Here is a 23,265-nt window from a genome sequence, read left to right as displayed (position 1 = left end):
TTCAGTAATAACACAGTCACTTCCTTCACCCAGTCAGACTGCAGCGCTTCATTCGTGTCGACTGCCCAGAGTCCACGAATACAGCCCTGCACCTTTAACCAGCAGCACACATTCAACTAACAAACATACAGACCAAAGGTAAGCAAAGACCTCAGCTCTCTCTGTGTTTGTCACATCTAATCAGCCTGCTGTGTTTCTGATCACTTGTGAAAGCGGTTCATGCTTTCTGTGTGAGCTCTGAGCGTAACAAACACATTATTCCCTCTAATCCGTCTGTTTGATAAGTCATTGGAAAGGTGAAGTGTACCCAAATGTACGAGTCAGCTATCACTGTAGACTCTAAACCTTTCAAACTGTGAGGAATTAACTGCAAACTGTAAATGCTGCTTTATATGTTGTCTTAGTTTTGTTTGATTTAAATCCAGAGATTTAGATGAAATCTCTGGATTTCAGATTGTCGTTAGAGAGACGAGAAAAACACAGACGGACCAGTGACATTGTGTTTGAACAGTGTGCACCACACCTGATGAAGGGTTCGCCTACTGTTATCTCGCAGTCATTACTCACATAGCTAACAATCAGGAAAAGGGAACATTGTCGCGGACAGTGACCTCATACAAGCTGCACAGAAAGCAGACGGAGCTACTTTCTTAGTGTCCATCACACTAAGTAACACCAATCTGGTGTCATGGTGACTAAGGATTAAAAAGGAGTATGAAAGTCTAATACCACCAACTTTATAATCCACTGCTCACATCAATTCACAAGCCAAACACAACGCACTAGTGCTTTGTCTGTAAAGTCATGCTGCTCTACAAAATGTCTCCCTGTCCCCCTCCCTGATGTCCTCCTGGGACCTGCAGCAACACATCTGCAGATCTGCATTCCAGAAGCCTCCCCTGCCTCTGTTCAGACATGTCGCTCTACAGTTTTGGCCTGGAGCCGCTCTCCTGCCACACCTGGAACAAAGACAGGACCCGTAGGTGGAACAGCAAACACGCTTACTGTATATGTATATGTACATCTGTGCACTATTCAAATTCTCCATCATTCATGGGTTCGATACAGGGTGGGACCACACTTGCGATTCACAATGTAGATACATTTCCTCCCTTCTCTAATTGCATTAATGTTGCATGGAGAACCGCAGGGAATGTGATTATCAAAGCAGGAAATGGACGCAAAGAGCTTTATTGCATGCGTCTGACTGCAGGATGTCTGCTGCTGTTTTTGCTCTTGGTATTACAGTTTTGTTAAACACTGCAGTGATTTGAACATTTTACATCCTGCTTTTGTACATTTAAGGCAAGAAGGATCGACTTGGTTGTAACTCTGTTATGTTGTTCATTGTGTGCAGAGGAATCCCTCCTCCTCCTCCTCCTCCTCCTCCTCCTCTGCTCTCCCTGAGGTGTCTTCCTTATCCAATATAAGGCTCCAAGAACAGAGGATGGCGTATGTTGTACAGATTGTAAAGCCCTCTGAGGCAAATATGTGATTTGTGATATTGGGCTGTACAAAAAAAAATCAATTGAATGGAAGGACCCAAGGGAAGGTCCTTAGCTTTGCACTTATATGGTCATAAACCAAATTTAAATGTTGACCTGATGATGGATCTAGATAGACAGAGGGTCACCAAAGTTAAAACAAATGCATCTAATCTAATAATCTAATGTGCAGAAGGAGTACATTCCTGGTATGTTCATGCTCCCCAGAGGATGAATGCTTTCTATTTTGGGAGAGAATGGTTTTCATGAACGAAAACACTGAACTCCAAGGAGCTACTACTGCTATTGAAATTCTCAAAAACAGACATAGTCACCAGTAGTTTCAATATCCTACATATTCTCATATGCATTATTAAATCAATTTAATAATTTATTTGTACAGCCCATTATCACAAATCACAAATCTGCTCAGTGGGCTTTACTGAACACATACGACTTCCTCTGTCCTTTGACCCCCAAAAACCCTTTAGTGGCCGGGAACAAGGAAGGACCCTCAGGGAGAGCAACAGAGGAGGAACTCCTCTCTCAGACCAATATTTGTAATAGCACACGACACAAGTTCAAATCAAACTGGGCAGATTACTCTTAAATTGACTAAACATGCATTCATGCTCCTCAGAGGATCTCTTTGATCTCTATGTAATCGTCTCACTAACTTTGCACACATTATAACTGAAGCTGGTATCTCCATGGGATGTTTCTGTATCTATTCAAAAGACAAACCCGTACCTTTCCATCACACAACACAACAGACCATGTCACATTCCCTGTTCTGTGTTATTGTATTACAATCATAAAATGGCTGAAATGCCTAACCCTTGTGCACGCGTCTTTCTTTGCAGAGATTGCAGTGAGTCCTAACAACAATGTGGTGAACATCTATGAAAAGAAAGGCAAAGAGTGGGTCAAGATCCACGAGCTGACTGAGCACAGTGGACGAGTCACAGGTTGGGTAACTTATATCTGAATGACAGCTGGGATGTGTCTCAGTTCACCACAGCCATTTCAGTGAGAAAACGTGAGATGGGGCCAAGAGCCTCAGGGCCAAGTTCACCTTGAGTCGGCTCAAGGTCCACCTGCTAGCTCTTTCCTGGGCTGTCAGTCAAATGTCAGCCTTCTTCAGTGAGTGGAGTTTGCTCCGTCGTCATCACAGGCCAAGGGGTCCAACAGGGGGCAGGGTGGGGGTAGAGACACCGTGGTAGAACTTCCCCTCAGGGTTTGGGTAATTCCAATGAAAGACCGCCCCACCTCAAAGCACCAAGTAACGAAACATTTGAGCCATATGGTGGCATTAATATCCACAATCTAGCATTTCTTTTTTCATGGTGTTTGAATATATGGTGTCGTTTCTGACGAGAAAAAGGAGGAATCTATTTCCTAGTAGGCAGCATTGCATCGTTCATTGATCCTTTGACACTTTAATAATGGAGCTTCACAATTATGTCCACAGGCATTGACTGGGCCCCAGAGTCCAACCGCATCGTAACATGTGCCTCTGACCGCAACGCCTACGTGTGGACTCTGAAGGATGGAGTGTGGAAGCCCACCCTAGTCCTGGTGCGCATCAACCGCGCAGCTACCTGTGTGAAGTGGTCCCCACTGGAGAACAAGTTCGCCCTGGGCAGCGGAGCTCGCCTCATCTCCGTGTGCTACTTTGAGAAGGAGAACGACTGGTGAGCGACACGGGATCAAGTCAGGACTATCCCTGTTGTGACTTGATCCTGTGTCCTGCAAGACTCTTTACTTCAATAGGGTTGGAGCCTAAGAATGGAGATGTTAGTCAGCTGAGATTAGAAAGTCAAACAACTACGGAGACATGCAGAAGCCTACAGAAACATGCAGCAGTTAGTGAAAACACAACTAAAGAATCGCGCTGCAGATATAGGAAATACAACCTAATGTTCACACAAAATGTCTTGTGGCTGCACTGATACCGATTTCAGTAATGGGTATCAGGTCCGGTACTGTGCTCATGTGGTCGTATGTGTAACGTCACTGGTAAAACTATCCAACACCACTATGGCAATGTGAGGTTAACCTCTCGTCAGTTGAGCTAATAGGCAACGACAACCTGATGCTAACCTGATTAGTTCAGCTGTCAGATTGTCAGCTGTGGTTTCCGCCGGTGTATTGCAAGCGCGGTGTAAGTTTTAACTGTTTAACAGATAGCTGATAAAACGTGTTTTCAAAGTTATTGTTAGAGCTGCAATAGTGTTATGAAGTACTCATGTTGGTACTTGGTTTCGCCGAGTACTTAAATGTAAGTATTTGCACTTCAAAACGAGTGGCTTCAGTTGGTCCCAGGTGTGTCTCTTACCTCTTACCTGACACACAACTTGTCATATTTGTTAAGTACTTTCAATTGCATGTTTTTACAACTTTGCTCTCCTGTCAGGTGGCTGAGTAAGCACATCAAGAAGGCCATTCGCTCCACAGTTATGAGTCTGGACTGGCATCCCAACAACATCCTCCTGGCAGCTGGGTCTGCAGACTTCCACTGCAGGTGACACAACCACCAAAGCTGTGATGTAATGTATCGTGTTTTAATACACGTCACCTCACCTCACCGATACCACGGATGCTCGGTGGACGGGTACCAGTGGTGTCCTGGGCCGCGCAGAGCCGTGCTCTGGTGATGCTGATTGAGCCCTCACCTCTGCCTGCATCCAGGCCTTCTGGCTGGGGAATGACTTGATTGTCTTTGTGATCGCCACACAATCAACACATTTGCTGATAAACGATGTCATTGTTAATGTATATTCCTGGGTGGTGGCTTTTTTTGACCCGTTCGATCAGCTTCAATCAGCAAAGTGCTATCCGGTTGTTTAGGCGTGTGTCCATTCATGACCTCATCCAGATCCTGAAGTGCGTCTTTTACATTTTGATCAGATAATGTGATCACACAGCCTCTTCTTGCGTGTAAACAAAGTTTGGGCCTATAGCAGATTTCTATGTTAGTCATTACACCTATCATTATCAACATAAGAATTGATTTTATTAATATAGGCTACCGTTTCAGAGATGCATCATTTATTTTTCCCCTCCAAGCTGTAAACACACATTATACATATTATCATACCAAAACGTTTTATCGGTAAACTTGTGAGCAAACTGCACATGTGTTTGGAGATGTTATAGTTGATTGAGCTTTCATTATATTTACAGTATTTAACGATGTTTTTGCCTTTCGTCCAACTGTACAGAATAAAGCTGACGCACTATAACAGAACTCCATACTATGCTCCTCAGGGTTATCTCGGCCTACATCAAGGACATCGAGGACAAGCCTGGACCTACTGCCTGGGGGGCCAAAATGCCTTTTGGGGAGGTGCTGCTGGAGCATAAGGACTGTGGAGGCTGGGTGCACAGTGTCTCCTTCTCCCCCAGTGGAGACCAGCTGGCCTGGGTGGCCCACAACAGCAGCATCGCTGTGGTCGATGCCGCCCAGGGGAAGGAGTGAGTTCAGCCGCCGCCCACTTCTTCCATCAGGATGATCAGTGTTCATGGAGAAGACGGATCTATGCTTTTATGACTAGATAACTCCAGACTAGATTCCATTTCCAACATGAATCTGAATTCTTTGTTTTTAGCAAACTCACCAGGCCAGCAGTTCTCCACCCAGGCCTCCGCTTTTTATGTTTTTTATGTTTTCACTGACTAAGACTGTTGTTCCATGTACGATTCTGTAAATAATTCAAGGTCATGCGTGTCTTTTGATATTATATCAAACCCTCTGTCTGTCCAGGGTCACCCAGCTGACCACCAACCGTCTGCCGCTTCTGAGTGTGCTCTATGTCAGCCCCACTGAGCTTGTTGCTGCGGTAACTATCACCTGCTCTGAGTGTGTGTGTGGTGTGTGTGTGTGTGTGTGTGTGTGTGTGTGTGTGTGTGTGTGTGTGTGTGTGTGTGTGTGGTGTGTGTGTGTGTGTGTGTGTGTGTGTGTGTGTGTGTCCAGCAACTCCAAGAATGATCACCTACTCTACTCGCTGCACCTCATTTAAAGCTGCATAAATCAATATGTTTGTATTAATAATGGATGAAATTGTTTGTTCAGCTTTGTCCCAGTGCTATCATGTGGGCAAAACAATGGTTGCAGCATTAAAGGTTTTCTATATGACATTCAAAGTATAACTATATCATCATGTGACTGTTGTCTATGTACAGAGTAGAGGAGTCATGTCTCTCCCTCTGTGCTGTTATCAGAGCCTCTCTGTGTTTGGTTTACTAGCTTTAGTTTTGATCTTCTGATGTTTTCATCCTTATACAGATGAAGAATGTTTAGTAAGCCTTTTGATATGATTGTTTTTATATCCTTATATAATCTCTTTCCTGTCAGGGCCATGACTGCTGCCCCCACCAGTTCACCTATAAGGGTCCAGGTGCTCTGGAGTTTGTGAAGAAGCTGGACATCCCCAAGCAGACCTCCAAGGGCGGCATTACTGCCATGCAACACTTCCAGAACCTGGACAAGAGGGCCACTGATGAGGACAGCAACGAGCTGGGCACCCTTCACCAGAACAGCATCACGTAAGCTGCTTCCATTTCAGCTAGCATCCCTGCCTCTAGCGCGGAGGTACCGGACTAAAAACACGAGGAGAACCCTGCTGATGTGGATCCCATAGCAGCGCCACGCATTGTGGTTTTATACCTCCTGAAGCAGCAAGTTCAAAAGATACATTTCACATTTTCTGCCATTACAATCACTCCTACAACTTTCATGTCTTCTCCAAACTTGACGCGATCGTTCATCTCACCCTCACCCTCACCCTCACACTAGAAAGCCAGCAGCCTTTACTTGAACTGCTTCTTGTAGACATACATCTCCATTCACCTTGAATGCATGTCATTTTTACCATATGTATATGTCACATGGATACATAAACTAGTAAACCTGCAAAGTCGTGTTACACTTTGCTAATATCCATTTCAAATGGCGATGACTGAATGGTCATGAATCTGAATGTTGCACAGTTCATCCGTGATATTCAGGCAGGATGTGGGATTTCTCCAGAAAGCATCAGCCGCTCAGCATGGTAGTGGTGCTCTATGTTTGTGTTGTGATGCAGATCTGAACCCACATGTAAATGAGACCTTTTCTTTCATGAATTCTCTGTGGTTTGTACATCGAACAGACATGAATCAGCATGTCCTCATCCCAGCTACCTATATACACTGTGTGTGTGAGCTCTGGGTGTCTCCAGAAATCACTGTTGTTGTTCTCTTTTATGTAAACTGTGTGTGCGTGTGTCGTGTTGTGTCTTGCAGTCAACTGTGTGTTGTATCTGGGGAGAAAGCCAAAGTGCAGAAGTACAGCAGTGTGGGTCTGGACGGAGCCATGGTGGTGTGGGATTTTAAGGTAATGTGTCAAACTCTGTCTTCAATACACGAGTGTGTATGAAAATGTTTTTATCACACAACTGTACGTTAATGCATTCATCTTCAACATTGAGGGATTTGACTGGAGGTTACTTTCTGTAATTGAAGGTGGGGCAAAATGATGTTGGAGTGTTTTATGGATAATGTAATTTAAGAGAGTCACGATGTTTACGGAGGCTTTATTTTGTGCTGATAACGTTGTGAAGGAAGCACTGATCCACTGTATTGAATGTGTGCACCCAGTATCAGCTGTCAGCTGCAATGCAAACATGTTGAGACCTAATCTGACACGATTCAAGACGCATCGCTCCAGCTGTGAAGGATGACTTCTAACAAGCTGGTACTCTTTTTGTGCAGCATTGAAACTCCACCGAGCGTCAGTCCTTGAGGAGTCAGAGGCTCAACCGACAACCACACCCTCCTATCAAAGACGCCTCTATGGAACACAACTGTCACCATGGAAACTACTGAGGTGCTTCTGATTGACTGGAAACAATATTCGTCAATAAAAACATTTTCCATAAATAAAGAGGATATTTACAGGCCAGACAATGCAATGTAATGACTTATTCTTCACGTGTTCATGTTGTGTATTCAGAGTATTGATATTTGACTTTAGTTTTGTGTCATTATTGGTTCCAAAGTCTGAGAGTCTCTGATGAGGTCGTGGGGTTGTCAGCGTGCTCTTGTATAACAGAAACCCTGAACAGAAGCTCCTAACAGGCTCGTTCAGCAGCATCCTTCAAAGAATAAACAGGAAGTCACAGAAACAGTCACTTCCTGTCAGAGCCGATCTGTAGGCTGCTTGTAGTTTACAGACCTCAATCGGATTTATTCATGTATTTATGAATACATATCAATGTGGAAATGTGCGTGTATCCGTATCGTATGCTGTCCTTTGTTCTTTGTATGTGTGTCTGTGAAACACTGTGACGCTCGCTTTGTGTCGTATAAATAAGCTTCATTATTAGTATCAACCACAGATTAGACCTTTGACGCAGAACGTGAGACTAATATACGAGCATTAAATATTACAAGTGAACAGAAAATCAGGATTTTCTACAAAACCTGGTGTTTGTTGTCAAATCTAAGAGCCAATCAGCTCTTTGATCCGGCGACAGCCAGGCGTTTCCCATCATGCATTGGGTCATGCAGTCGGTGGAGAGCAACTGCGGCCGCCTCGCTCTCGTGAGGTCACCGTTGCCCACCTGTGCATGACGTCAGAGCGAGTCGGGATCAAGTCGGATACAAATCTACCCGGCATGCATTGTGCACCGATCGCCGGTGATCGATTCTGCGCAGACCTGGCTCATCTCGAACGAGCCTGATATGATCAGACAAATGATAAGTCATGGGATTTTGATCACTTGATCACATGACCCCCCCCCCCCGCCTCCAGCTGAATGTTGACTTACATTTGTTTGAGGACGACCTACACGTCTCACGTCTCACGTGAGGCTACTTCACCCAGCTGACGTGGACACACTCAGACTCATATCTATGTCATGTCATGTCATGTCATGTCATGTTAGGGTTATGGAAACATTTCTGTATCTTGATGATTACCGAAATGAACCGTACTTGTTTGTGTGAACAGCAGAGAGCGTCTGGGATGTGATTACAGCCCATGAATGGACGGACACAAACACAACCCACTCCGCGCTAGCAGCCAATACACACACGCACTACTGTACGCCTGACCAATCAGAACAGAAGCCAGCAACAACACGGTTTCACTACCAGCCAATCGTAAGAGGCGAAGACGTGACGTGGAGCCGTCAGCTGTTCTTGTGTTGCTCCGGTTTTCCTCGTCTTTTCCTCCAGGGTCTGGATAACCGACCTCCGTAAACAACCGCAGTGAAACCGAAAAACGATTGATTTGTAGCGGAGGAACTCGCCGGCTCTGCCTGGAGCGCTCACCTTCACATCGCCCGGTCCACATTTCTTCCAAATTGGAGCCGTCTTCCGCCGAGATCGAGCGAAGAGGTGCAGCCGATCCCAGGCCTCCAATCCAGGGTGGAGGGAGGGAAGGAGGACGCTGGGAATCGGGATGGAGACCGCAGAGGGTGCCGACGCGCCTGGCGGGCCGGACGGACCGGGGCTGCAGTTTGGCTGCGCCTCTTTCAACCAAGACTCCACGTAAGTGAGCAGGAAGACCACAAGCTGGTGAGTCCACGAGAGACTCATCAGCTGCAGCTCTCCCTGAAGTACTGTTCAGACACTCCTTCAGAATGAAGTCACTACAAACAGAACGGTGTGTTTACACCGGGCTTCCACAAACACCCGGCGGACGTTCACACTTCTAAAGGAACTCCACCAATTTGACATGTCAGCAGCTGAGAAGTTTGAGAAAACGACCCTGATGATGTCATAGTGATGTGGTCAGGGTGCTCTTGTTCTGGGGTCGGAAACTTCAGACAGGCAGCCTGAAACCCGGAGGGGGGGCGAGGAACCTATGGAGATGCGTTACGGCTATAGATCAGAGTCAACGTGTGGGCCTCTGCTGACGCACATTCTCACAGTGCCCGTGTAACACGCTCTGGGGTTGTCGAGGCTCAACGTTTTCATTCAGGGTCGAGTTAGGTCTCTCTCAGCTCCTCTAGTTTTCTGGATTTAGGTTTTGGTTGCTCAAGCTCTTAAATCTGCAGCTGCCCAGTGAAACCGTGGTAGCATGGCTGTAACAGCAGCTCTACTGGATCACTGGGGTGCTCTCAGTGCCTTGCTCAAGGGTAGTGTTTGCCAAACAGTCGGTCTAATTCAAGCGCGTTGAATAGAGGTTCACGCCGTGAGCAACTGCCAACTGCCGGTCCTCCTCAACAAGCCTCGAGCCCCCCTTCTCAAACCATAGTACACACATGATCCTGAGCTCAACTCACCGATGGTTCAGGTCGTCCACACAGGCCAGCCTCTGACACGTCGGCCCTTTGGTCAAAGTGCTGAGTAATCCAGAGATAAGCGCAGGATGTTGAGAAAGAAAGGGTTGTGTGTAAATGTATTGTGTCTGTGCTGACAGCCCACGTGACACTACCTCTGTTCAGACAGGAGAGGAACACACACTTGGTATTCACGCTTTGTCTCATTCCCTTCAAGGTTATAGATCAACTCTTTATTTGACTAGATGTGGAGCAGATAAAAGAAAAGACATGCAGGCGTCACATAGTGGTCGGTTCTGCAGTAAAATGTGCCGTGTCTCTCCTGCTCAGAGACGGGACGGGGGTGTTCAGATGTCATGGTGGGGAATGAAGGCACAGGTGGGCCGGTGTAAGAAGGAACCTCCGTCTCACACAGGTCAACGCGTCTGTTTGGACTACAGGGTTGAGTCCCAACCTTAGAAGGCTGCATACGAGCTGTTAAGAGACGGGAAGACGGGCAGTTTGTTTGACAAGACATCAGATGATTATTTAATGCGTCCTGTGACAACAGGAGAGCATTAGGCTCTGTCTAGTGAGAACCAGGTAAGACAGTGTGAGGACCAGGAAGTGAATTCACCCAAATTCACCTCATCTTGGACTGTCCCTGTGTTTCCAGTTCAACCAACTTCATTGAAATAGTGAGAGAAACTAAAGCATTATATGTGTTCCAGTTGTAATGATGACTGACTGTGTGTGTGTGTGTGTGTGTGTGTGTGTGTGTGTGTGTGTGTGTGTGTGTGTGTGTGTGTGTTGCAGGTCACTGGCTTTGGGAACAAAGACTGGCTACAAGCTGTTTTCTCTGACCATGGTGGAGAAGCTGGACTGTATCCATGAGAGTGGTTAGTATGGAGCTCTGCATCAGTGTGGGCCAAACATTCCTCCACAGTTAGTTCAGAGTTACATTTCAGCGTAAAGTTATTACAAATATGCTTTTAATCTCTCTACCAAAATTGGCTTGTCATAAAACACAAGCCTTTTAAAGCCGTACTGATGTATTGAGAATCTTTGAATGTGTCAGTTCAGCCTTTGAAAGATGGCGGTGTGAACACCACAACGATCATTTAGCTTCATTCGTGACAGACAGAAGGGTTCTGCGTTTGTGTAAACTGAGCTGTTGTATTAGCTCGTCCCAGACCGACCCGTCTGCTGTTGATGACACGTCAACATCAGGGCAAGGGCAGGGAACAGGAGTTTAAAAGAACGGGAGTTTAAAAGAACGGGAGTTTAAAGGAACGGGAGTTTAAAAGAACGGGAGTTTAAAGGAACGTGAGTTTAAAGGAACGTGAGTTTAAAGGAACGTGAGTTTAAAAGAACGGGAGTTTGAAAGAACGGGAGTTTAAAAGAATGGGAGTTTAAAGGAACGGGAGTTTAAAGGAACGGGAGTTTAAAAGAACGGGAGTTTAAAGGAACATGAGTTTAAAGGAACATGAGTTTAAAGGAACATGAGTTTAAAGGAACGGGAGTTTAAAGGAACAGGAGTTTAAAGGAACGTGAGTTTAAAAGAACGTGAGTTTAAAGGAACAGGAGTTTAAAGGAACAGGAGTTTAAAAGAACATGAGTTTAAAGGAACAGGAGTGTAAAAGAACATGAGTGTAAAAGAACATGAGTTTAAAGGAACATGAGTTTAAAGGAACAGGAGTGTAAAAGAACAGGAGTGTAAAAGAACAGGAGTTTAAAGGAACAGGAGTGTAAAAGAACAGGAGTGTAAAAGAACAGGAGTTTAAAAGAACAGGAGTTTAAAGGAACATGAGTTTAAAGGAACATGAGTTTAAAGGAACATGAGTTTAAAGGAACAGGAGTTTAAAGGAACAGGAGTGTAAAAGAACATGAGTTTAAAGGAACAGGAGTTTAAAGGAACGTGAGTTTAAAGGAACGTGAGTTTAAAAGAACGTGAGTTTAAAGGAACAGGAGTTTAAAGGAACAGGAGTGTAAAAGAACAGGAGTGTAAAAGAACAGGAGTTTAAAGGAACAGGAGTGTAAAAGAACAGGAGTTTAAAAGAACGGGAGTTTAAAGGAACAGGAGTGTAAAAGAACAGGAGTGTAAAAGAACAGGAGTTTAAAAGAACAGGAGTGTAAAAGAACAGGAGTGTAAAAGAACGTGAGTTTAAAGGAACAGGAGCTTAAAGGAACAGGAGTGTAAAAGAACAGGAGTTTAAAGGAACAGGAGTTTAAAGGAACAGGAGTGTAAAAGAACAGGAGTTTAAAGGAACAGGAGTGTAAAAGAACAGGAGTGTAAAAGAACAGGAGTTTAAAGGAACAGGAGTTTAAAAGAACAGGAGTGTAAAAGAACAGGAGTTTAAAGGAACAGGAGTTTAAAGGAACAGGAGTGTAAAAGAACAGGAGTGTAAAAGAACAGGAGTGTAAAAGAACAGGAGTTTAAAGGAACAGGAGTTTAAAGGAACAGGAGTTTAAAGGAACAGGAGTTTAAAAGAACAGGAGTGTAAAAGAACAGGAGTGTAAAAGAACAGGAGTTTAAAGGAACAGGAGTTTAAAGGAACAGGAGTTTAAAAGAACAGGAGTTTAAAAGAACAGGAGTTTAAAAGAACAGGAGTTTAAAGGAACACCTTTTGCTGCTTCCCTTCATTTCTTACATCCACTCAGACATGTTTGGAAACCTTTGCAGGAGAAATTAAATAATTCAGTTTTCTTAATTTGTGCTTCAGCAAAACACAAGATGAAAAAAACGTCTTTATGGAATATGAATACATATGTAATGTTGTCAGTTTGTCACACATCTTTTATGAGATTATTCTTACAGTCTGGAACTTTTCCCTCAACGTGTGTATGGACACACAGCTACTGTCACCACACGTCTTCACCAGCTTTCTGCTGAATCAGAGTATGATCTCATCATAATCATGAAGTATGATCATTATGAAGCATGTGTGTTGACAGCAGTGATTGCTGCCTCTCCGCATCACAGCGCTGGCTGGGTCCTTGTAGGGCTTTCAGTGGCTGGACGCTTGCTGTAATTACATCGTGCTCATGGCTTTTGGCAGCATTGAAGAAGAAGAAGAGAGTTCTGTGTTTGGACCATCCAGTGTCTGGTCCAGGCTGTACAGCACACTCTGCTTTATGTTAGCCTGACATGCTGGTATGATCCTCTGAGAGCTTAACATTGTTCATTTTATTTATATCGCCAATCACTAATTTGCCTCAAGGGGCTTTGTGTCAGGACAACTTAGATATTGTATTCTGTGTATATATCTAGATTTGATCATTTAAAGAGCACATACAACATATGTAGTTTCCAGTTACGTATACACCTATACCTGTGTGTCTGTGATGAGCTAAAACTGCTTCACAACATTTGCCAAGACGATTTATTGGTCAAGGAAAGAGTTTTCCATGATCGCTTTTAAAGCTGTAATGAAGCATGAATGTATTACTATCAGGGTCCCCTGAGCCTCTGGGTCAGAGCCTCAGGGTCAGAGCCTCTGGGTCAGAGCCTCTGGGTCAGAGCCTCTGGGTCAGCCTCTGGGTCAGAGCCACTGGGTCAGAGCCTCTGGGTCAGCCTCTGGGTCAGAGCCTCTGGGTCAGAGCCTCTGGGTCAGCCTCTGGGTCAGCCTCTGGGTCAGAGCCTGTCTGACCCATCTCCTTTGAGTGTGGCCATTCGTAGCAGATATAAACGTCCTCAGTCTTCAGACACGTTCAGTGATACTTTGCAGTAACTAGTTGGCTTGAAGCAATGTAAGCGATGCACGGATGGATATCAGATATCGGGCCGATACTGACTCAAGCAGCTGCAATGAGTATTGGTCATAATGGGGCCGATATATTCAGTTTAAATGTTTGAATACTAAATACACCATGTACTGGAATTGTGACCAATTCTTGCAGCATTAAAAAGGATTACACTTCAAGTGTAATTTATTATTTTAATAATAAATAACATTTCAGTCTATGTATGTCTGTTTTAAGGGAGGCCTGATGTGTCCTTACTCATAAAGAATGATCCCAGTCTCAGTGAGGCGTACAGCTGATTGACTAAACACTGGTATCTGATCTGTGTCGGAACCCTTAGCAGACCTCTGCAGCTTTACTGCTCACATAGCTTTCTCCATTTTGAGAAATCTATGTGGTTCAGGCAAACCCCCACCCTGTTTGACTTTTTCTACTGGAGGTCTCCAGGTTTACAAAGATACCAAATGATCAGGATGGAGCAACACATATAAATGAATGTACACACATCTAAGGTCCTACCATTACATGGAGCTGTGCAGAACAAATCAAATCAAATAGTGTGGTACGTCAGAAAGGCTGTATTCCTCTTGAATCCCTCAGTCAACATTAAAGCAGCGTCTCCATCGCTGCCCGTCTGTCTGCTCCCTGTTGTCTCCCAGCAGAGACTCCAGATGTCTACATCGTGGAGCGTCTGTTCTCCAGCAGTCTGGTAGTCGTAGTGAGCACCGCCATGCCGCAGCGCATGAACATCTACCACTTCAAGAAGGGGACGGAGATCTGCAACTACAGCTATCCCAACAACATCCTGGCTGTGAAGCTCAACAGACAGGCGAGTTGTTACCCCGACTCCCACCCCTCAGATATGACCGCGTCCCCCGTAATTCATTCACTCACTGAACCTCTCCGTCAAGATCTTCACATGTTGCTGAATCTTCTTTTTTGGCTACCTAAAGCCTAAGAGAAGGGGGGTGCATGAGGTTCCTGTAACAAGTGGGCTTTCGCTGACAGAAGCAACCCTGACTGCATGCCGGCGGAGTGTAATGCCTGAGGTCTGTTGTGTCTTGCAGAGGCTGGTGGTGTGCCTTGACGAGTCCATTTATATCCACAACATCAAAGACATGAAGCTGCTCAAGACTCTGCTCAGCACTCCGTCCAACCCCTCAGGTCAGACATTAATACCAAGAGTGGTTCTGGGTAATCACACGCATGAAGAGCCCTAGGCTCCTGTCTGTAAAACACATCCTTCCTGGTCGTTTGGACTGTATATTATAGAACATAACCAACTGACGGTTGACTTCCCTGACTGACCCTGAACAAGTTTTGGTTCTGTCGCCTCGCAGGTCTCTGTGCTCTTTCTATCAACCATTCCAACTCCTACCTGGCGTACCCCGGCAGCGCCACCATTGGGGAGATCGTAGTGTATGATGCCAACAATTTGGTAGGAAACCTGTCGTCACAGAACACCTCAAATAATCTGATTTAACATGGAGTCACATGATTTTATTACAATTGCATTGTCAGTTAAGCTCTGCAGAAATTCTACGCAAGCTTTTCTGTGGAGGTGAAGTTAGGCACGACGCACATTGCATCAGTGTAGAGTAACGCTCTTCCTCTCTGTCCCCGGTCTCGTCCTCTCGGTCCTTTCAGAACACGGTGACCATGATCCCGGCTCACGACAGCCCTCTGGCAGCTCTCACCTTCAACGCCTCGGCCACCAAACTTGCCAGCGCCTCAGAGAGGGTAAAAAAGACTCACTGTGCTGTAAATGGAGCTGATGACAGTTGAACACATTATGGCGCATGACCACACAACACTTTACATCTTCAGCCAATGGATCTGTTAGTAACGTCACCCGTGCGTTGTGTGTTTCTTTCAAAGCGTTTGTATTATCAGATACAAGAGCTGTAGACACAATGTCCTTTTTAAGGTCTTACGGGTTTTGCTTGAGGTACTTATCTGTTGTAACTGTACTACCTACAGCAGATGGAGTTTGGACAAACACACAGGAGTACCAGCAGAGTTTGGTGACTTTTAATAGAGCGTGTTTCGCTTTCAGCTCAGTTCCTCGTCAGAAAGGTCTGTCTGACAGCAAGGTACGGCGGTCCTGGTCCTGATCATGTGCCAAAATACATCCACAGCGGTACATGGTTTGCTCCTGTCTGTTTCTCCAAACTCCATCCACTGTAGTAATACAGTGACTATGGAGAAGTAGCTCATACAGCCACACTTCAAAACACCACAACTCTCTCTTTGTACAGATCCATGTCATGCATTCATCCAGAATGATATTAAATTCTACAACTTGGCCTCACTTGCCTCTCATGACCCATCACGTCTCGTTACATTATTCTAAATGGAGGAACACTGACGATCATCAGAAGGGAAGAGCAGCTGCTGAAGTCGGTTCCTCACAGAAAGGAAGCGTCTGCTAGGAATCTGTCATACAGATGCCGGCTCACTGGCTGTGTGTCGTTACAGGGCACCGTTATTCGAGTGTTCTCCATACCTGAGGGGCTGCGTCTGTTTGAGTTCCGCCGGGGCATGAAGAGGTCAGAGTTCAATCCCATCCTATAAGATCTGCACCCTGTCCGAAGAATGAGCACAGCCACAGATACAAACCAGATCATCATTCCAAACGCACATGGAGTCATTCTTTTCAGTGCTGCAGCCGTGCACACTTCAGACAGTAGCTTACTATCGGTCAAAATGTGTATCCACTTTACTGCATGATTAATCCTCAAGTGTCTATGTCTGTTTCTCTGCAGGTATGTCAATATAAGCTCCTTATCCTTCAGCCCTGATGGCCAGTTCCTCTGTGCGTCCAGCAACACAGAGACGGTGCATATCTTCAAACTAGAGCAGCTGGGACCAAGGTACACACACACACACACACACACACACACACACACACACACACACACACACACACACACACACACACACACTCTCACACACACACACTGTAAACACAACATGTTAATATAACCAAGCTACGACTCATTACAACCTGTATTTAGTGGAGGAGACGAGTCTGCCACTTGGACAGCCTACGTGGGGAAGATGTTCTCAGCAGCCAGCAGCTACCTCCCTGCTCAGGTATCCGGCATGATGAGCCAGGACCGGGCCTTTGCCACCGTCCACCTGGTGACGTCGGGCCAGAGGAACATCTGCACCCTAGCCACGTGAGCTTCTCTGTGATCTTTGGGAATCAGGGAATGGGCCGTTTTACATTACATTCAGCCTTTCTGTGTTCATGTGTGGTTTCTTTGCACAACTAGTTTTGTTTTTAACCCTTGAGAGAAGACATTTTGACTCGTCCTCACCTCTGTGGATTAAGTTCTGGGTCGACACACCATTTCTATCTGACAAAGGTCCTCTCACTGTTGGGTTGGACATTAGTGAATGCTTACGAGTCAAACACTTAAACGGGTCCTCAATCTAATGTTCCAGGATCCAGAAGCTTCCGCGGCTACTGGTGGCCACAGCTGACGGCCAGCTGTTCATCTACAACGTGGATCCACTGGATGGAGGCGAGTGCACCTTAGCCCACAAACACAGGTGAGGTTCCAGTTGATTCACAGCCAGGGCTGACATAGATGTGACGCAGCAGGAGGGAGGAGAAGCCCTGCACTCTGATGTCATCCGGTAATTCATTACTCTGCGTGTTTATTCAAGATACATCTACAAATGTAAAACTCTGTTTGCCCAACGAGCAGCATGTTCACTTCATAGAGTCGGACAGTCAGACTATTGGGATGAAGTAGGCCTTGTTTTATACCTGCCAGTAAAATAAGAAATAATGAACAGCTGGCAGACATATCTCACACCAGATGTGGTACAATAGCCTTTGTTAATAAATCATGAATACTTAAATACTTAAAAAAGTAAAGTTATGGTTAAGGTGATCAATATGACATCCGGAGCATTAATATCAAACAACCATAGTGGAGTAATGTCTGCCTGAGCGGGGAATGAAATCAGAGCTTCTCACTGCTTTTTCTACATAACTGGTCTGGCCGTGCCTTTTAGTGCATGTGGTCCCAGTCTGTACCCCCCCCCCCCCCCCCCCACACACACACACACACACACACACACACACACGCACACACACACACACACACACACACTGAAGAGCTAATACGGCAGTTATAGCTGATAACGCCATCCCAACCGAGGGCGTTGTCATGGCAGTGTTTTGCCCACCCTCTGGTTCCTCAATCTGACTTAAAGTGAATACCAAAATCAGCCCGCTAGATTAGCTATTGTAGCTAATTGCATAAAGATCTTTCTGGCTAACCAAACAGCTGCCTAATGATCTGCAAATGCTGGCTAGTGTATGTGTGAGGTGGTGCGTACGTGTCAGTTCAGCACATAGCTGGAGATGAGAGAAGGCCTGGTTATGTGTGTTGTTCTCTGGATGAGGGGTTTTAATCTACATGGAAATGTTTGCAGAATACATTGCCATTGGATTGGCCAGGTCCCATCAGGAGCCGGTCTGTCTCTCATCTCTGTCAGTGGACTCTCAACCAGGTGTAAATGACCTCTGGAGACAGGAAGCCTGATCCCCCAACTCTGCCCCTTCCTGCTACAAAAAGCTCAGAGACACTCCACACACCAGCCAGGGAAACACCAGCTCCACCTGACCAAATGTAATGTTGAGCTGCTGGCAAAATGTAGATAACAGGCTGATGCCAGGAGTAAATACAGAGGCCTGTGATCAGAGTCCTTATCCAGATCCAAAGTCCCTGAATCCAAAAGCTACAGACTTGGCTACAGATCCTGTAGAAGCCACTGACACCAGCAAAGCGTCCGGTGTTTTGTCTCTGCAGTTGCATACTGTGATGTGATATTTGTGAAGAATTTAATGTTAAAAAGCAATGTTAGTGTGTTTAATAATCACTCCTAGTGGTGGATATAATGTTATAACATGTTTGTTTGGAAAAGTGTTAAATCATAAAAGTATAATCATTCTATGTATCAAACTATAAAATACAGTTACTGAATGTTTTGAGGGAAAGAGAGAGACCTTTGAGACAGGCTTTTCAGATCCGAAAACAACTGTATGATAATGAGATGAGTTTGGTGAGCCGACTTCAGGAATGTGAGGTGTGAACAGTGGGGGAAGGAGACGTATTGATCAAACAGAGATGTAGATGAAGACAGCCCTAAGAAAACATGGGGGTCGGGTAAACGCAGTTTTATGAGGAGGAGGACAGGCCGGACCAGAGGACACTATTCAGACATTATGCGGATCACTTAGACCAATGGAGAGCATTGTCCGAGGACAGGAGGAGACAATCAGATTCCAGCCAATCACAAAGCTGATAATGGACTTTTGAAAGTAAACTACTGACTTTTGGGTATAAAAACATTGTTCGGAGAGATGTTGTTCAGTTCTTGGCGATCCTCTTTACTGTAAACTGGCGTTTGTAGGCCGGTGGGGGGGGGGGGGGGGGGGGGGGAGTCTTTGAACTCGGTTTCGCGATTCCTTACTGTTGACAGTGTAATTCAGTTTGTAATTGTCTTTTTAGCATTTGTGAATTATAAATACTTTTTCGTTGTAAGCCGGATCCAGCTGATTTTTCTTAGCGTGACTTCGTTGCTCAAACAACAACGAAAGAGCGAGAGGTCCGCGGCTTCCTGCGAGCAGAGGTCTCACTCCACCACATATTGGAGGGTTGTAGAACTCAACACTTTGCTTCATTCCTCACAGTGTTAAAGAGTGAGTCTGAAGGTAAAGTCACTCAAGAAAACAAAGTCTTGACAAACAAAGCGCCAGTTTAAGTTGTGTTCTTGCTTCCTTCTTGCTCAGGCTGTTTGGTGTTGATGATGACCAGGGTGAAGTTATGGAGACGGAAGGGTCAGAGGTCACAGGGCCAGCACAGGCTTGTCCATCCTACGCTGCGACCGCTGCCTTACCAGCCTCTGGTCCCGTCACTGCAACCCTCACTGGTTAGTAGTCACACACATAACAGGAAGGGTAACTGCTGAACTAGCCTAGCGTTTAACCAGGGGCCTTTAGTACCGCCTTTTTTGTCAACTTTCCATGACTGTGCTAGCTTGATCTAAGGAGGACTGCAATGTTTGTGGTGGACAACATATATTTTGAAGACGGAAGCAGTGAGAGTTAGCACTCCTACTAAGTACTATACTACAGGTTCCTAAACTAAGACCCGCCATCTTGGTTTTTCACCACTAGAAATGGCACGAGAGGGTGAAGCTAAGTACAACCAAACGCTGAATGAGACATTTTTAGGCAACCGAAATGTTACATTTAACTTTCAAGAAGTGAAAACACACTGTGAAAGGTTTAAAGTTGTAAGGCGAAAACCCAGACAACTCACAGATCAGACACCTGTCAATCACTGTGAAGCCCCGCCCCTAAAGCGTCCCCTGCTTTATGGTGTGTTTGACTCTAAATGTTCCATAATGTACTAAATGAACATCATGCTGTATTGAAGAAGACTGTAAACTAGAGATTGAGACCATAAACTCATGTTTACAATGTTTACTGAGGGAATAAATCAAGAGAGAAGTAGAGTCATTTTAGACTAGACTTCTATACAACCAGAGGAGTCGCCCCCTGGTGGACACTAGAGAGAATGCAGCTCTTGGACCCAGAAGTTGCTGCTTGTGGCTTACTTGGCTTACTTAGGTCTTTATGCTGGTGAAACTGAGCAGATCTGAACTCATTTAATGTTCCCACAAGTTAAGCTGAAAACATGACGTCTGCCTGTGTCATGTGAAGATCAGGCTGCTCTGATGATGGATCTGCCTCCTTCACCTCTTTCTACTCAGGATACTCTGAAGATGGCGGCGCAAAGAAAGGCGAAGTCATTCCAGAACACGAGTTCGCTGCTGGACCCGTGTGTCTCGACGACGAGAACGAGTTTCCTCCTGTGAGCATCCAGAAGTGCTAACTGTCAGCTGTAGCTAGGTCTCCTTCAGCAGGTGTACTTTATAGCATTGATTGAAGCCAGCGGACTGACACAGCTCAGAAGTGATGACCGTCCCTCTGTCCCTGATGCCACTAAATCCTTCACACTGGTCCTTTAATTATCATCTCTTATGTGCAAAGAACATCCAAAACCTTATTGAAGCAGGAAACACTTACGTTGTTGAAAAGATTCTTCTCTAAAGGAATTTAGACATTGTCAGATTTTCTTTCAAATCAACTTCATGGATGAAAACATGAATATAGAGTAAAACGCTTTACATACAGCATGTAAGCAAACATGTGGTCCTTCTGTACTTGTGCACCACTGGACATTACTGTGCAGAAGCATGGCTGCTGTCACCATGATTAAAGCTTCAACAGCGTGACAGCTTTTAGACTCCTCATTGAACACGCCCCTCTGCCTTTGTATCGTTCTCTCTGATACAGTTACTCTGCTCCCTTTAGTGCAGCAGGTGGCACCTCTCTGTGAATACAGCCAGAAGTAACATCTGCGTTAAAGTCCCCAGAATGACAGAAGGCCGTGACGAGAGCAGACAGATGATGCAGCGATCGTGTGTTCTCCACGTCTGAACGCTGTGTAGCAGTTAGACTGACGTAGCTTTTGATCGTTTGACCTCTGCAGGACCTTTTGTGTGATGCTCCTGATTATGCAGCTTATCGCCTACACTACAGCACACTGTGCTACTTAGTGAGCAGAGTGAGTTCTCTGGCCATTACCAGGTCGTATTACATCTTGTATTAAAGGAAAAAAAACAGCGTGGGTCTTACTCCATTCTGGCTAACTTCATGCTCGCCATTGTCTCCTTGAGTCTGGCAAAAAAAATTAAAAATCGGGAAAAGTAAAGTATTCCAAATGTACTTTTATTATTTGAATTGAGCACATTGTACATCGATATTTAACCACTTGTATCTGAGTCCAAGTGAGGTAAACAGCCTCGACCTTCCTGTTCCTCCGCAGTGAGAACAAAACGTATACAACTCATGGTTTCACGTGTTTGGGATGATTCTATGACAGCAGAGTAAACGCATGCAACTAAAAAATGTCCTGATTGTTTTGTACATGTTGTACTGGAATTTCCCTTTAACCCAGAAATTAGGCATTAACTGCATTTGACAAATCCTGTAGTAAAAACTAACGGGTGTGTTCATGTGTTTTGGTAGATTAATTGGTGCCGAGACGGGACTGGAGGTGGCCAGGCCAGGCGCTCGTGAGGGGTAGAAGGACAGATGGACATAGAAGGACAGATGGACAGACAGACAGACAGACAGGCGCTGTGGGATGATCCGCAAAAAAAAAAGAAGTCTTTCAGGGTGCCAAGTTATTTTTTCCGTTGGAGAGAAAATTGCATTAACGTTCAAGTTGACCAAGAAGTAGGTTTGGTCCTCGTGTTACATAGTGATTGTGTGAAAGACACACCTCTGATTTTGTCAAAGCAGCAGCAGCAGCAGCAGCACCTCTAAACGTCCCTCCAGCTTATTGTCCTCTTACAAAACATCCGCTGTGAGCCGAGAGACGCTTCTCAGCCTGGAGATGCTGCTGTGGCGTCCAGACATCAGGGGCTTTGTCTTTCAGTGCTGAGCGTATGAGCTGCATGCTGGAGCAGGAATATAACCACCGTTTTCATAGCATTTTTACTTGACAATTATTTTAGTTAGTTGCATTGTTGTAGCAACATGTTTTCATTAATGATATTTTAGTTCACGTCCATGATGAATAGTTGTGTTGTCATTTTTGTTCTGTATTGTAATGACACGTGTTAGATGTTTTTAGGTATGCCTCGTGGATACACTCCAGATGTGCGTTTGTACTGTGTGTTTGTTTGTGCCTATTAAAAGAGCAAAAGTATTTTGCTAATTGCACAATACCAAAACAAGTGAAAGAAATAAACACAGAGCGGAGTGAGAAAGAACCTATGCAAAGCAAAGAATGTGTCTCGTTTTATTGTTGTTTTTTTGTTTATGGTTATGTTCATGGTGCTATGAGGGCGGTCCATTCACAGGCGGGGGTGTCGATCAGCTGTCGGTACACCGTGGTCTACTTGATAACCTGACCTCTCTAGTGACGCACGGTGCACCGACCTTCTGCTGTCACTTCTACAGTAATCAAACATTCACCTTTACAGGAGCCACGGTCAGAGGACATGCTGTACGGAGATGTGCAGTCAGTGAGGAGCGTGAGCTGTGGGTCGTACTAACCGCCTCTCTCCAGAGTTAGGACTATCCCTCCTGTTGAGGACGCCTCCTCACAGGAGGAAAGGAGGTCCAAGATCAATTCAGAGGACAAGACTGACACACAACTGTACTGTCAGTCTTGTCCTCTCTAAGGTCAGTTCACAATGTGTTCACAATGCTACTGTGAGGAATTTTAAGTTTTAAAGCATTCCTAGTGCTGGATATTATGTGTCACAGTGTGTTTAGGAAGTGTTAAACCAAAGAGTGTGGTCATTGAATGTATATTGAGTGTCTGTGATGGGGGTTTGAGGAATGTCAGAAGGTGTAAATCTGCGGGGGAGGAGGGTAGTTCACTGAGGTGTCTGCCCAGGACAATGGGTCAGGATCCAAGGAGGAGCTCATTGGACTTCAGCCAATCGTGGAACTGATCGATAGGTTGAGGAATGCAACTCTTGGGAGACAAAGGAGCTGTTTGTCCCCCGAGAGAATCAGACTTCCTTCGTACCATGGGGCAGATACATCAATCTGTCCTGTGGTATGAACGGGGTCTCATATTTCTTGAAATATTTGACTATCGGTAGTGTAATTTGGTTTGTGATTGTTTTGGCTTCTGTTAACAATATTAAATACTTTTGATTTTGACCTGGACCTGCTGACT

At 45.1% G+C, this 23,265-nt stretch overlaps 2 protein-coding genes across 4 annotated transcripts; both read left to right on the top strand.

Moving 5' to 3' along the window:
- Positions 1-23: 23 nt before the first annotated feature.
- Positions 24-7,433, top strand: zgc:86896 (uncharacterized protein LOC415190 homolog). The gene is made up of 10 exons (XM_068724835.1): positions 24-138; positions 864-979; positions 2,348-2,452; positions 2,956-3,178; positions 3,901-4,008; positions 4,755-4,961; positions 5,251-5,326; positions 5,842-6,032; positions 6,771-6,861; positions 7,239-7,433. Exons 2-10 carry the CDS (start codon positions 916-918, stop codon positions 7,242-7,244), a joined length of 1,071 nt encoding a protein of 356 aa, XP_068580936.1. The 5' UTR covers positions 24-138; positions 864-915; the 3' UTR covers positions 7,245-7,433.
- A 1,212-nt stretch (positions 7,434-8,645) lies between these two features.
- On the top strand, positions 8,646-22,363 carry wipi1 (WD repeat domain, phosphoinositide interacting 1). Of its 3 annotated transcripts, none has more exons than XM_068724820.1 (13): positions 8,648-9,020; positions 10,550-10,632; positions 14,140-14,306; positions 14,545-14,641; positions 14,818-14,915; positions 15,125-15,217; positions 15,956-16,026; positions 16,243-16,350; positions 16,495-16,659; positions 16,928-17,035; positions 19,290-19,429; positions 20,276-20,376; positions 21,597-22,363. In XM_068724820.1, exons 1-13 carry the CDS (start codon positions 8,932-8,934, stop codon positions 21,645-21,647), a joined length of 1,371 nt encoding a protein of 456 aa, XP_068580921.1. In that variant the 5' UTR covers positions 8,648-8,931; the 3' UTR covers positions 21,648-22,363. The 3 variants fall into 3 exon arrangements, with proteins under 3 accessions (XP_068580922.1, XP_068580921.1, XP_068580920.1); XM_068724819.1 differs by having other exon boundaries at positions 14,137-14,306; XM_068724821.1 differs by lacking the exon at positions 20,276-20,376 and having other exon boundaries at positions 8,646-9,020; positions 14,137-14,306.
- Positions 22,364-23,265: the final 902 nt, after the last annotated feature.

This window comes from Cebidichthys violaceus, unplaced genomic scaffold (assembly GCF_023349555.1).
Source record: "Cebidichthys violaceus isolate CVI_PGR_0920_01 unplaced genomic scaffold, fCebVio1.0.p SCAF_32, whole genome shotgun sequence".
NCBI lineage: Eukaryota > Metazoa > Chordata > Actinopteri > Perciformes > Stichaeidae > Cebidichthys > Cebidichthys violaceus.
This window is presented reverse-complemented; position numbering and strand designations above follow the sequence as displayed.

Bases quoted from the DNA above. Each gene is read 5' to 3' on its own strand.
- wipi1 (XM_068724819.1), top strand. From the start codon at position 8,932: ATGGAGACCGCAGAGGGTGCCGACGCGCCTGGCGGGCCGGACGGACCG. The intron at 14,642-14,817 runs GTCAGACATTAA...GTCGCCTCGCAG, and splicing joins CACTCCGTCCAACCCCTCAG to GTCTCTGTGCTCTTTCTATC. The intron at 16,351-16,494 runs GTACACACACAC...ACCTGTATTTAG, and splicing joins CTAGAGCAGCTGGGACCAAG to TGGAGGAGACGAGTCTGCCA.
- zgc:86896 (XM_068724835.1), top strand. From the start codon at position 916: ATGTCGCTCTACAGTTTTGGCCTGGAGCCGCTCTCCTGCCACACCTGG. The intron at 4,962-5,250 runs GTGAGTTCAGCC...CTGTCTGTCCAG, and splicing joins GATGCCGCCCAGGGGAAGGA to GGTCACCCAGCTGACCACCA. The intron at 6,033-6,770 runs GTAAGCTGCTTC...TGTGTCTTGCAG, and splicing joins CTTCACCAGAACAGCATCAC to TCAACTGTGTGTTGTATCTG.